The sequence below is a fragment of the Oncorhynchus mykiss genome, chromosome 22 (assembly GCF_013265735.2).
Source record: "Oncorhynchus mykiss isolate Arlee chromosome 22, USDA_OmykA_1.1, whole genome shotgun sequence".
Lineage (NCBI taxonomy): Eukaryota > Metazoa > Chordata > Actinopteri > Salmoniformes > Salmonidae > Oncorhynchus > Oncorhynchus mykiss.
Window position 1 is genome coordinate 51,020,764 of NC_048586.1, and position 12,464 is coordinate 51,033,227.

General features: G+C 41.1%; 1 protein-coding gene across 1 annotated transcript; it reads left to right on the plus strand.

Annotated features, from left to right (window-relative positions):
- The first annotated feature begins 2,541 nt into the window (after positions 1 to 2,541).
- fzd7a (frizzled class receptor 7a) lies at positions 2,542 to 5,570 on the plus strand. The gene has a single exon (XM_021595481.2). The coding sequence runs from the start codon at positions 3,010 to 3,012 to the stop codon at positions 4,702 to 4,704; it is 1,695 nt and encodes a 564-aa protein (XP_021451156.2). The 5' UTR covers positions 2,542 to 3,009; the 3' UTR covers positions 4,705 to 5,570.
- Positions 5,571 to 12,464: the final 6,894 nt, after the last annotated feature.

A 12,464-nucleotide genomic window follows, 5' to 3' on the forward strand; every position in this document is an offset into this window, starting at 1 on the left:
AAGTATATAACCATGTTATTGACTACTTCCTGTATATAACCATGTTATCTTTTCTCCCTGTATATAACCATGTTATCTCTACTCCCTGTATATAACCATGTTATTGACTTCTCCCTGTATATAACCATGTTATTGACTACTTCCTGTATATAACCATGTTATTGACTACTTCCTGTATATAACCATGTTATTGTCTACTTCCTGTATATAGCCATGTTATTGACTTCTTCCTGTATATAACCATGTTATTGACTACTTCCTGTATATAACCATGTTATTGACTACTTCCTGTATATAACCATGTTATTGACTTCTCCCTGTATATAACCATGTTATTGACTACTCCCTGTATATAACCATGTTATTGACTACTTCCTGTATATAACCATGTTATTGACTTCTCCCTGTATATAACCATGTTATTGACTACTTCCTGTATATAACCATGTTATTGACTACTTCCTGTATATAACCATGTTATTGACTTCTCCCTGTATATAACCATGTTATTGACTTCTCCCTGTATATAACCATGTTATTGACTACTTCCTGTATATAACCATGTTATTGACTTCTCCCTGTATATAACCATGTTATTGACTTCTCCCTGTATATAACCATGTTATCTCTACTCCCTGTATATAACCATGTTATTGACTTTTCCCTGTATATAACCATGTTGTTGACTACTTCCTGTATATAACCCTGTTATTGAATACTCCCTGTATATAACCATGTTATTGACTACTTCCTGTATATAACCATGTTATTGACTTCTCTCTGTATATAACCATGTTATATTTTATCCCTGTATATAACCATGTTGTTGACTACTTCCTGTATATAACCATGTTATTGACTTCTCCCTGTATATAACCATGTTATTGACTACTTCCTGTATATAACCATGTTATTGACTTCTCTCTGTATATAACCATGTTATATTTTCTCCCTGTATATAACCATGTTATTGACTACTTCCTGTATATAACCATGTTATTGACTACTTCCTGTATATAACCATGTTATTGACTTCTCTCTGTACATAACCATGTTATATTTTCTCCCTGTATATAACCATGTTATTGACTACTTCCTGTATATAACCATGTTATTGACTTCTCCCTGTATATAACCATGTTATTGACTTCTCCCTGTATATAACCATGTTATTGACTTCTCCCTGTATATAACCATGTTATTGACTACTTCCTGTATATAACCATGTTATTGACTACTTCCTGTATATAACCATGTTATTGACTTCTCCCTGTATATAACCATGTTATTGACTTCTCCCTGTATATAACCATGTTATTGACTTCTCCCTGTATATAACCATGTTATTGACTACTTCCTGTATATAACCATGTTATTGACTACTCCCTGTATATAACCATGTTATCTCTACTCCCTGTATATAACCATGTTATTGACTACTTCCTGTATATAACCATGTTATTGACTACTTCCTGTATATAACCATGTTATTGACTTCTCCCTGTATATAACCATGTTATTGACTTCTCCCTGTATATAACCATGTTATTGACTTCTCCCTGTATATAACCATGTTATTGACTACTTCCTGTATATAACCATGTTATTGACTACTCCCTGTATATAACCATGTTATCTCTACTCCCTGTATATAACCATGTTATTGACTACTTCCTGTATATAACCATGTTATTGACTACTTCCTGTATATAACCATGTTATTGACTTCTCCCTGTATATAACCATGTTATTGACTTCTCCCTGTATATAACCATGTTATTGACTTCTCCCTGTATATAACCATGTTATTGACTTCTCCCTGTATATAACCATGTTATTGACTACTTCCTGTATATAACCATGTTATTGACTTCTCCCTGTATATAACCATGTTATTGACTACTTCCTGTATATAACCATGTTATTGACTACTTCCTGTATATAACCATGTTATTGACTACTTCCTGTATATAACCATGTTATTGACTTCTCCCTGTATATAACCATGTTATTGACTTCTCCCTGTATATAACCATGTTATTGACTTCTCCCTGTATATAACCATGTTATTGACTTCTCCCTGTATATAACCATGTTATTGACTACTTCCTGTATATAACCATGTTATTGACTACTTCCTGTATATAACCATGTTATCTATTTGCGTTTTAATGTTTCATCTTGAACTCTGTTGTAAATGGACCCATAAATCAGCAGCATTTCACTGTTAAATCTACATGTGTTGTCTATGAAGCATGTGACAAATACATTTAGATTTGAGATTATGCACCAAAAATATTTCAGGAATGGGCTTTTTAAGTTTAATAAAATAAAATAAAAAATAATTCGGGAGAAAAAAAATAAAGGGGATAAAAATAAATTAAACAACCCGTTTGCCATAATTCCCTCAATCCAATCAGGAAGGAGACGCAAAGGAAAACAAACCCTGTGATTAGTCGGGAGACCCCATGGTTTTCAGGCGCCCCGCCCTTACATTGTGGCTTGTGAATGAGGGGTAACTAGAAACCGACGTCACATCATCGTGTGCTCTTTTGTGTGCCACAGCTCCAACTTTGTAGTGTCCAGCAAGGCACCGCTATGGACAGTGTGCACGATAAGAAAACTGCAACTTTAATTTAACAATATTTAATACATTTACATGCGTAACGATCTCCAACACAAGCGAGGAGATGCGCGCTGTGGAACCTTCATTTTAACTAAGGAGACAGTGAATAACTTTTTACGCTGCTGATCCCGAGAAGGAAACGCAAAGGAGAACATTTTTCTAACTCAAATGAGTACCTTTTTCTACAGCTATTTACAAAGACCTGAGACCAAGAAGTCATGAGAATACGGAGACCATGCGCACGGTTTTGTGAACTTGTACAAGCAGTGTAGGCTCGAGACAGAAAAGCGAAAACCGTTTTATATGTAAGAGATCATTTTTCTGGTATATATGAATCTCGAGTTTTTGAAAAGGAGCATTTTTTACATTTAGGATTTTATTCAATGTTTTTTATTTTAACTATGGTGGAATCGGCTCATTGGGCAGGCACGGCGCGTTGTGCGCTGGTGATCTTGTGTGCGCTTTTCCCATTGTGTTCAGGCCAGTCCCACGGTGAGAAGGGCATCTCTATACCCGAACACGGCTTCTGCCAGCCCATCTCCATACCCCTCTGTACGGACATCGCCTATAACCAGACCATCATGCCGAATCTCCTCGGTCACACGAACCAGGAAGACGCCGGGCTTGAGGTGCACCAGTTCTACCCGCTCGTCAAGGTCCAGTGTTCCATGGACCTGAAGTTCTTCCTGTGTTCTATGTACGCGCCGGTCTGTACGGTGCTCGAGCAGGCTATCCCGCCGTGCAGGTCTCTGTGTGAGCGGGCGAGACAAGGCTGCGAGGCCCTGATGAATAAGTTCGGTTTCCAGTGGCCGGAGAGGCTCCGCTGTGAGAACTTCCCCGTCCACGGAGCGGGAGAGATCTGTGTGGGTCAAAACACCTCGGACACCGGTAGCGCCACCTCGTACCCAACACCCTACCTTCCTGAGCTCATGACTCTACCCCCCAATATGGGTCGACCGAGCCAGCAACAGGAGTTCTCCTGCCCGCTACAACTGCAGGTGCCCAACTATCTGAACTACTATTTTATGGGGGTTAAGGACTGCGGCGCGCCTTGCGAGCCCACCAAGATCAACGGGTTGATGTATTTTCGGGAGGAGGAGGTGAAGTTTGGCCGGCTCTGGGTCGGGATCTGGTCCATTCTGTGCTGTGTGAGCACCCTGTTCACAGTGCTGACCTATCTAGTGGACATGAGACGGTTCTGCTACCCGGAGAGGCCTATCATCTTCCTCTCCGGCTGTTACTTCATGGTGGCCACTGCCTACGCCGCCGGGTTCATCTTAGAGGAGAAAGTGGTATGTGTTGATAAATTCAAGGATACTGGTTATAAGACTGTAGCTCAGGGAACTAAGAAGGAGGGCTGTACAATTCTCTTTATGATTCTGTATTTCTTCGGCATGGCCAGCTCTATATGGTGGGTGATTCTGTCCTTCACATGGTTCCTCTCTGCCGGCATGAAGTGGGGGCATGAAGCCATTGAGGCCAACTCTCCGTATTTCCACCTCGCTGCCTGGGCTGTACCCGCTGTTAAAACGATTACCATCCTGGCCATGGGACAGGTGGATGGAGATCTACTCACAGGGGTGTGTTATGTGGGCATCAACAGTGTGGATTCCTTGCGTGGTTTTGTTCTGGCACCTCTTTTTGTCTACTTGTTTATAGGGACGTCGTTCCTTCTCGCAGGATTTGTCTCTCTGTTCCGGATCAGAACTATCATGAAACACGACGGAACCAAGACGGAGAAGCTGGAGAAGCTTATGGTTCGGATCGGAGTGTTCAGTGTCCTCTACACCGTTCCTGCCACGATCATCATAGCCTGTTACTTCTACGAGCAGGCGTTCCGTGAACAGTGGGAGAAAACTTGGCATACACAGATCTGTAAAAGGTTTGCTGTGCCTTGTCCACCAAACAATTTTGCGCTCATGACCCCAGACTTTACTGTCTTCATGATCAAGTATTTGATGACTTTGATTGTCGGCATCACCTCCGGGTTTTGGATATGGTCAGGCAAAACACTGCAGTCATGGCGCAGGTTCTATAAGAGACTGAGTACCAGCAACGAGGGAGAAACGACAGTATGAACATCAATGACAGACCGAGTACCAGCAACCAGGGAATGATAATATAATAGACTGTGTCCCAAATGGCACCCTACGCCCTATTTAGTGCACTACTTTTTGGCCAGGGCCCATATAGTAGTGCACTATTAAGGGAGTAGGGTGCCATTTGGGATCAGAACATAACGCATGGAATAAGACCTATGATGAGTTCAATACGGGGGTCCGTGGCTCGTGCAGCCCCTCCCGAACTGGACGATCAGAATCCTTTCGGGAGCCAATAAAAAGCCATTGTGGCTTCCCAGATCCCAGGGTTGTTGTTACGAAAACAAGCTCATACGGACACTATGTTGTGTAATGATCATCTGAAAACGGATCGTTCCTAACGTATCGTTACCGGCACGTAGGTCAAATTCTGAATCATGTAGAGCCCCTGGGTGTTTGTAAGAAAGTGTTTTTCATTTACAGAGGTGATCCTGTAACAATTGTATACAATGAATGAGCCTATTCACACTATAGAGCTACGACGACATCATATAACGAACGCTACTGGCTTCAGTTGAAGAAAGAACACGTTTGACCTGATGAATTTATACTGCATTCACAGCCAACCAGTGACAATCATGCATATTTTTTGTGGCACAGTAAGACTGACAGACATTGCATTTAGAAATAGGATAGAATATGCATGTGTGTAGCAGTGGAATTATGCAAGATACTGCAGTATACATAACTTGCAAAAACATATATTTTTTTTCTCCAAAAAATTAAATATATTTTGGATAAAAAAATCATGCAATTTTTTTACAAATGCTTTTTAATGCTGTAAACAGTTTGTAGGCTACCTGTACAATTTCACAGATTAAAATTATTATTATTATTATTTTAAATGTCTTGCTTTTGTGGTCAATGTGTAGCCTATGAGAATAGTTTATATTTAGAGGAATAAGTTATTGTAAGTCGATGATTTAAGGGATAGTTCACTCAAACCCTCACCCTGTAAGCAGTCTATGGAGGTAGGACAGCAATCCATGCTGTGGTTTAGTTTCCCTGGCACGGTTTACAAATGCTAACGTTTTAGCATTTCTGGACGCAAATCCCATTCAAGTCCTGGTACCGATATTAGCATTTTTTTCGCGCCTCACGTTCACAACATTGAAAAGTATTTCAAATTGATTGTGAAGCTCAACTAAGTCACTTATACATGGTGTTGAACATGATACGGGAAAAATGCAGTTATCCAACAATGTGTATGCCACCATTTTGGTCTATTTAAAATCTTCTCTCGTTGATTGAGACAGGTGGGTGTCCACTCCAAAGTCCCGCCCCCTGCAACGAGACGTGGGCGGTAGTGGTTAGAGGAGGCAGGTAGCCTAGTGGTTAGAGGAGGCAGGTAGCCTAGTGGTTAGAGGAGGCAGGTAGCCTAGTGGTTAGAGGAGGCAGGTAGTCTAGTGGTTAGAGGAGGGAGGTATCCTAGTAGTTAGAGGAGGCAGGTAGCCTAGTGGTTAGAGGAGGGAGGTATCCTAGTGGTTAGAGGAGGCAGGTAGCCTAGTGGTTAGAGGAGGCAGGTAGCCTAGTGGTTAGAGGAGGCAGGTAGCCTAGTGGTTAGAGGAGGCAGGTAGCCTAGTGGTTAGAGGAGGCAGGTAGCCTAGTGGTTAGAGGAGGCAGGTAGTCTAGTGGTTAGAGGAGGCAGTGTAGCCTAGTGGTTAGAGGAGGCAGGTAGCCTAGTGGTTAGAGGAGGCAGGTAGCCTAGTGGTTAGAGGAGACAGGTAGCCTAGTGGTTAGAGGAGGCAGGTAGTCTAGTGGTTAGAGGAGGCAGTGTAGCCTAGTGGTTAGAGGAGGCAGGTAGTCTAGTGGTTAGAGGAGGCAGTGTAGCCTAGTGGTTAGAGGAGGCAGGTAGCCTAGTGGTTAGAGGAGGCAGTGTAGCCTAGTGGTTAGAGGAGGCAGTGTAGCCTAGTGGTTAGAGGAGGCAGGTAGCCTAGTGGTTAGAGGAGGCAGGTAGCCTAGTGGTTAGAGGAGGCAGGTAGCCTAGTGGTTAGAGGAGGCAGTGTAGCCTAGTGGTTAGAGGAGGCAGGTAGCCTAGTGGTTAGAGGAGGGAGGCAGGTAGCCTAGTGGTTAGAGCGTTGGAATCCCCCAGCTGACAAGGTACAAATCTGTCATTGAAAATAAGAATTTGTTCTTAACTGACTTGCCTCGTTAGATAAAGGTACAATAAAACATAAATAAAAAAAGTTGTGTTTTGTTCCAAGTTGGGAGTTGAGGAGGTATGAATAATTAAAGGATGGTCAAAAATATTCTGTGCTAAGCTTTTTACATGACCTACTTAATAATGCCTATCAGCATCTTAATTAGAACAATCAGCCTATCAGCATCTTAATTAGAACAATCAGCCTATCAGCATCTTAATTAGAACAATCAGCCTATCAGCATCTTAATTAGAACAATCAGCCTATCAGCATCTTAATTAGAACAATCAGCCTATCAGCATCTTAATTAGAACAATCAGCCTATCAGCATCTTAATTAGAACAGCCTATCAGCATCTTAATTAGAACAATCAGCCTATCAGCATCTTAATTAGAACAATCAGCCTATCAGCATCTTAATTAGAACAATCAGCCTATCAGCATCTTAATTAGAACAATCAGCCTATCAGCATCTTAATTAGAACAATCAGCCTATCAGCATCTTCATTAGAACAATCAGCCTATCAGCATCTTAATTAGAACAATCAGCCTATCAGCATCTTAATTAGAACAATCAGCCTATCAGCATCTTAATTAGAACAATCAGCCTATCAGCATCTTAATTAGAACAATCAGCCTATCAGCATCTTCATTAGAACAATCAGCCTATCAGCATCTTAATTAGAACAATCAGCCTATCAGCATCTTAATTAGAACAATCAGCCTATCAGCATCTTAATTAGAACAATCAGCCTATCAGCCTGCAAGAACAGTAATGATGGTCTGTCTATGTGATATTTCTAATAGCTGAGTCTATTGTTCTCCCAACATACGATGTCAGAATATAAAAAGGTGAGCATAGGTTTGTTGGGCCGTGTCCAACATGGAAATGACCTGAAACAGTCCCATTGTCATGGTAGAAGCACAACCTACATAGGTTTGTTGGGCCGTGTCCAACATGGCCTGAAATGACCTGAAACAGTCCCATTGTCATGTTTGAAGCACAACCTACATGGGCATAGGGAACTTACATTTATGTAGATTAAATCTGTGCTGTGATTGACCTTTCCAATGCCATCTGTATTTTGTTTTGACCTTAAAATCAACATGGATTTTTGTCACTTCCTGATACGTTGCCGCCACCTATCTGCAGTTTGGCGTGTGTCAGATTTGACTACCAGCTAATAGAGTATTAAGAAAAACAAGATAAAAAAAAACTGACAGCTCAGGTATAAAATAAAAAATGTTTGTAAAGATCACAGTTATCTTATTCTTCAGTCCCACTGGCAGATACTGAAACGAAAATGAGATGCAATTTGTACGCTTCCTCTAAAACTGTCTGGACTTCTAAACAGGGCCTGTTCTGTTGGACTACAACTGTCTGGACTTCTAAACAGGGCCTGTTCTGTTGGACTACAACTGTCTGGACTTCTAAACGGGACCGGTTCTGTTGGACTACAACTGTCTGGACTTCTAAACAGGGCCTGTTCTGTTGGACTACAACTGTCTGGACTTCTAAACGGGGCCTGTTCTGTTGGACTACAACTGTCTGGACTTCTAAACAGGGCCTGTTCTGTTGGACTACAACTGTCTGGACTTCTAAACGGGGCCTGTTCTGTTGGACTACTGGACGAGTCATATAAATCAAATCAACGTTTATTTGTCACGTGCTGAATACAACAGGTGTAGTAGACCTTACAGTGAAATGCTGAATACAACAGGTGTAGTAGACCTTACAGTGAAATGCTGAATACAACAGGTGTAGTAGACCTTACAGTGAAATGCTGAATACAACAGGTGTAGTAGACTTTAACAGTGAAATGCTGAATACAACAGGTGTAGTAGACATCACAGTGAAATGCTGAATACAACAGGTGTAGTAGACCTCACAGTGAAATGCTGAATACAACAGGTGTAGTAGACCTCACAGTGAAATGCTGAATACAACAGGTGTAGTAGACCTTACAGTGAAATGCTGAATACAACAGGTGTAGTAGACTTTAACAGTGAAATGCTGAATACAACAGGTGTAGTAGACCTTACAGTGAAATGCTGAATACAACAGGTGTAGTAGACCTTACAGTGAAATGCTGAATTACAACAGGTGTAGTAGACCTTACAGTGAAATGCTGAATACAACAGGTGTAGTAGACCTTACAGTGAAATGCTGAATACAACAGGTGTAGTAGACTTTAACAGTGAAATGCTGAATACAACAGGTGTAGTAGACCTCACAGTGAAATGCTGAATACAACAGGTGTAGTAGACCTCACAGTGAAATGCTGAATACAACAGGTGTAGTAGACCTTACAGTGAAATGCTGAATACAACAGGTGTAGTAGACTTTAACAGTGAAATGCTGAATACAACAGGTGTAGTAGACCTTACAGTGAAATGCTGAATACAACAGGTGTAGTAGACCTTACAGTGAAATGCTGAATACAACAGGTGTAGTAGACCTTACAGTGAAATGCTGAATACAACAGGTGTAGTAGACCTTACAGTGAAATGCTGAATACAACAGGTGTAGTAGACCTGACAGTGAAATGCTGAATACAACAGGTGTAGTAGACCTTACAGTGAAATGCTGAATACAACAGGTGTAGTAGACTTTAACAGTGAAATGCTGAATACAACAGGTGTAGTAGACCTCAGTGAAATGCTGAATACAACAGGTGTAGTAGACCTGACAGTGAAATGCTGAATACAACAGGTGTAGTAGACCTTACAGTGAAATGCTGAATACAACAGGTGTAGTAGACCTTACAGTGAAATGTTGAATACAACAGGTGTAGTAGACCTCACAGTGAAATGCTGAATACAACAGGTGTAGTAGACCTTACAGTGAAATGCTGAATACAACAGGTGTAGTAGACCTTACAGTGAAATGCTGAATACAACAGGGGTAGTAGACCTCACAGTGAAATGCTGAATACAACAGGTGTAGTAGACCTTACAGTGAAATGCTGAATACAACAGGTGTAGTAGACCTTACAGTGAAATGCTGAATACAACAGGTGTAGTAGACCTTACAGTGAAATGCTGAATACAACAGGTGTAGTAGACCTTACAGTGAAATGCTGAATACAACAGGTGTAGTAGACCTTACAGTGAAATGCTGAATACAACAGGTGTAGTAGACCTTACAGTGAAATGCTGAATACAACAGGGGTAGTAGACCTCACAGTGAAATGCTGAATACAACAGGTGTAGTAGACCTTACAGTGAAATGCTGAATACAACAGGTGTAGTAGACCTTACAGTGAAATGCTGAATACAACAGGTGTAGTAGACCTTACAGTGAAATGCTGAATACAACAGGTGTAGTAGACCTTACAGTGAAATGCTGAATACAACAGGTGTAGTAGACCTTACAGTGAAATGCTGAATACAACAGGTGTAGTAGACCTTACAGTGAAATGCTGAATACAACAGGTGTAGTAGACCTCACAGTGAAATGCTGAATACAACAGGTGTAGTAGACCTCACAGTGAAATGCTGAATACAACAGGTGTAGTAGACTTTACAGTGAAATGCTGAATACAACAGGTGAGAGGCTATATACAGTAGAGGGGCTATATACAGTAGAGGGGCTATATACAGTAGAGAGACTATATACAGTAGAGAGGCTGTATACAGTAGAGAGGCTATATACAGTAGTTAGGCTATATACAGTAGCGAGGTTATATACAGTAGAACGACTATATACAGTAGAGGCTATAAAAGTAGCAAGGCTATAAAAGTAGCAAGGCTATAAAAGTAGCGAGGCTATAAAAGTAGCGAGGCTATATACAGTAGAGGCTATATACAGTAGAGAGGCTGTATACAGTAGAGGCTATAAAAGTAGCAAGGCTATAAAAGTAGCGAGGCTATATACAGTAGAGGCTCTATACAGTAGTGAGGCTATATACAGTAGAGAGGCTATATACAGTAGAGGCTATATACAGTAGAGAGGCTATATACAGTAGAGAGGCTCTATACAGTAGAGGGGCTATATACAGTAGAGAGGCTATATACAGTAGAGAGGCTCTATACAGTAGAGGGGCTATATACAGTAGAGAGGCTATATACAGTAGAGAGGTTATAACAGTAGAGGGGCTATATACAGTAGAGAGGCTACATACAGTAGTGAGGCTATATACAGTAGAGGCTATATACAGTAGAGAGGCTATATACAGTAGAGGGGCTATATACAGTAGAGAGGCTGTATACAGTAGAGGGGCTATATACAGTAGAGAGGCTATATACAGTAGAGAGGCTACATACAGTAGGGAGGCTATATACAGTAGAGGGGCTATATACAGTAGCGAGGTTATATACAGTAGGGAGGCTATATACAGTAGAGGGGCTATATACAGTAGAGAGGCTATATACAGTAGTGAGGCTATATACAATAGAGGCTATATACAGTAGCGAGGTTATAAACAGTAGGGAGGTTATATACAGTAGAGGGGCTATATACAGTAGTGAGGCTATATACAGTAGTGAGGCTATATATAGTAGAGACTATATACAGTAGAGGCTATATACAGTAGCGAGGTTATAAACAGTAGGGAGGTTATATACAGTAGAGGGGCTATATACAGTAGAGACTATATACAGTAGAGGCTATATACAGTAGCGAGGTTATAAACAGTAGGGAGGTTATATACAGTAGTGAGGCTATATACAGTAGTGAGGCTATATACAATAGAGGCTATATACAGTAGCGAGGTTATAAACAGTAGGGAGGTTATATACAGTAGAGGGGCTATATACAGTAGGGAGGCTATATACAGTAGTGAGGCTATATACAGTAGTGAGGCTATATACAGTAGAGACTATATACAGTAGCGAGGTTATATACAGTAGGGAGGCTATATACAGTAGTGAGGCTATATACAGTAGTGAGGCTATATACAGTAGAGGGGCTATATACAGTAGAGGGGCTATATACAGTAGAGGCTATATACAGTAGAGGCTATATACAGTAGCGAGGTTATAAACAGTAGGGAGGTTATATACAGTAGAGGGGCTATATACAGTAGTGAGGCTATATACAGTAGTGAGGCTATATACAGTAGAGACTATATACAGTAGCGAGGTTATATACAGTAGGGAGGCTATATACAGTAGAGGGGCTATATACAGTAGAGGCTATATACAGTAGTGAGGCTATATACAGTAGTGAGGCTATATACAGTAGAGGGGCTATATACAGTAGAGGCTATATACAGTAGAGGCTATATACAGTAGAGAGGCTATATACAGTAGAGGGGCTACATACAGTAGGGAGGCTATATACAGTAGAGGGGCTATATACAGTAGAGGGGCTATATACAGTAGAGGGGCTATATACAGTAGAGAGGCTATATACAGACACCGGTTAGTTGGCCCAATTGAGGTAGTTTGTACATGAATGTATAGTTAAAGTGACTATGCATATTTGATAAACAGAGAGTAGCAGCAGTGTAAAAGAGGGGTTGGGGGGGGACACACACAATGCAGATAGTCCGGGTCTTATGGTTTGGGGGTAAAAACGGTTGAGAAGCCTCCGGTACCGCTTGCCCTGCGGTAGGAGAGAGAACCATCTATGACTGGGGTCTTTGACAATTTTTAG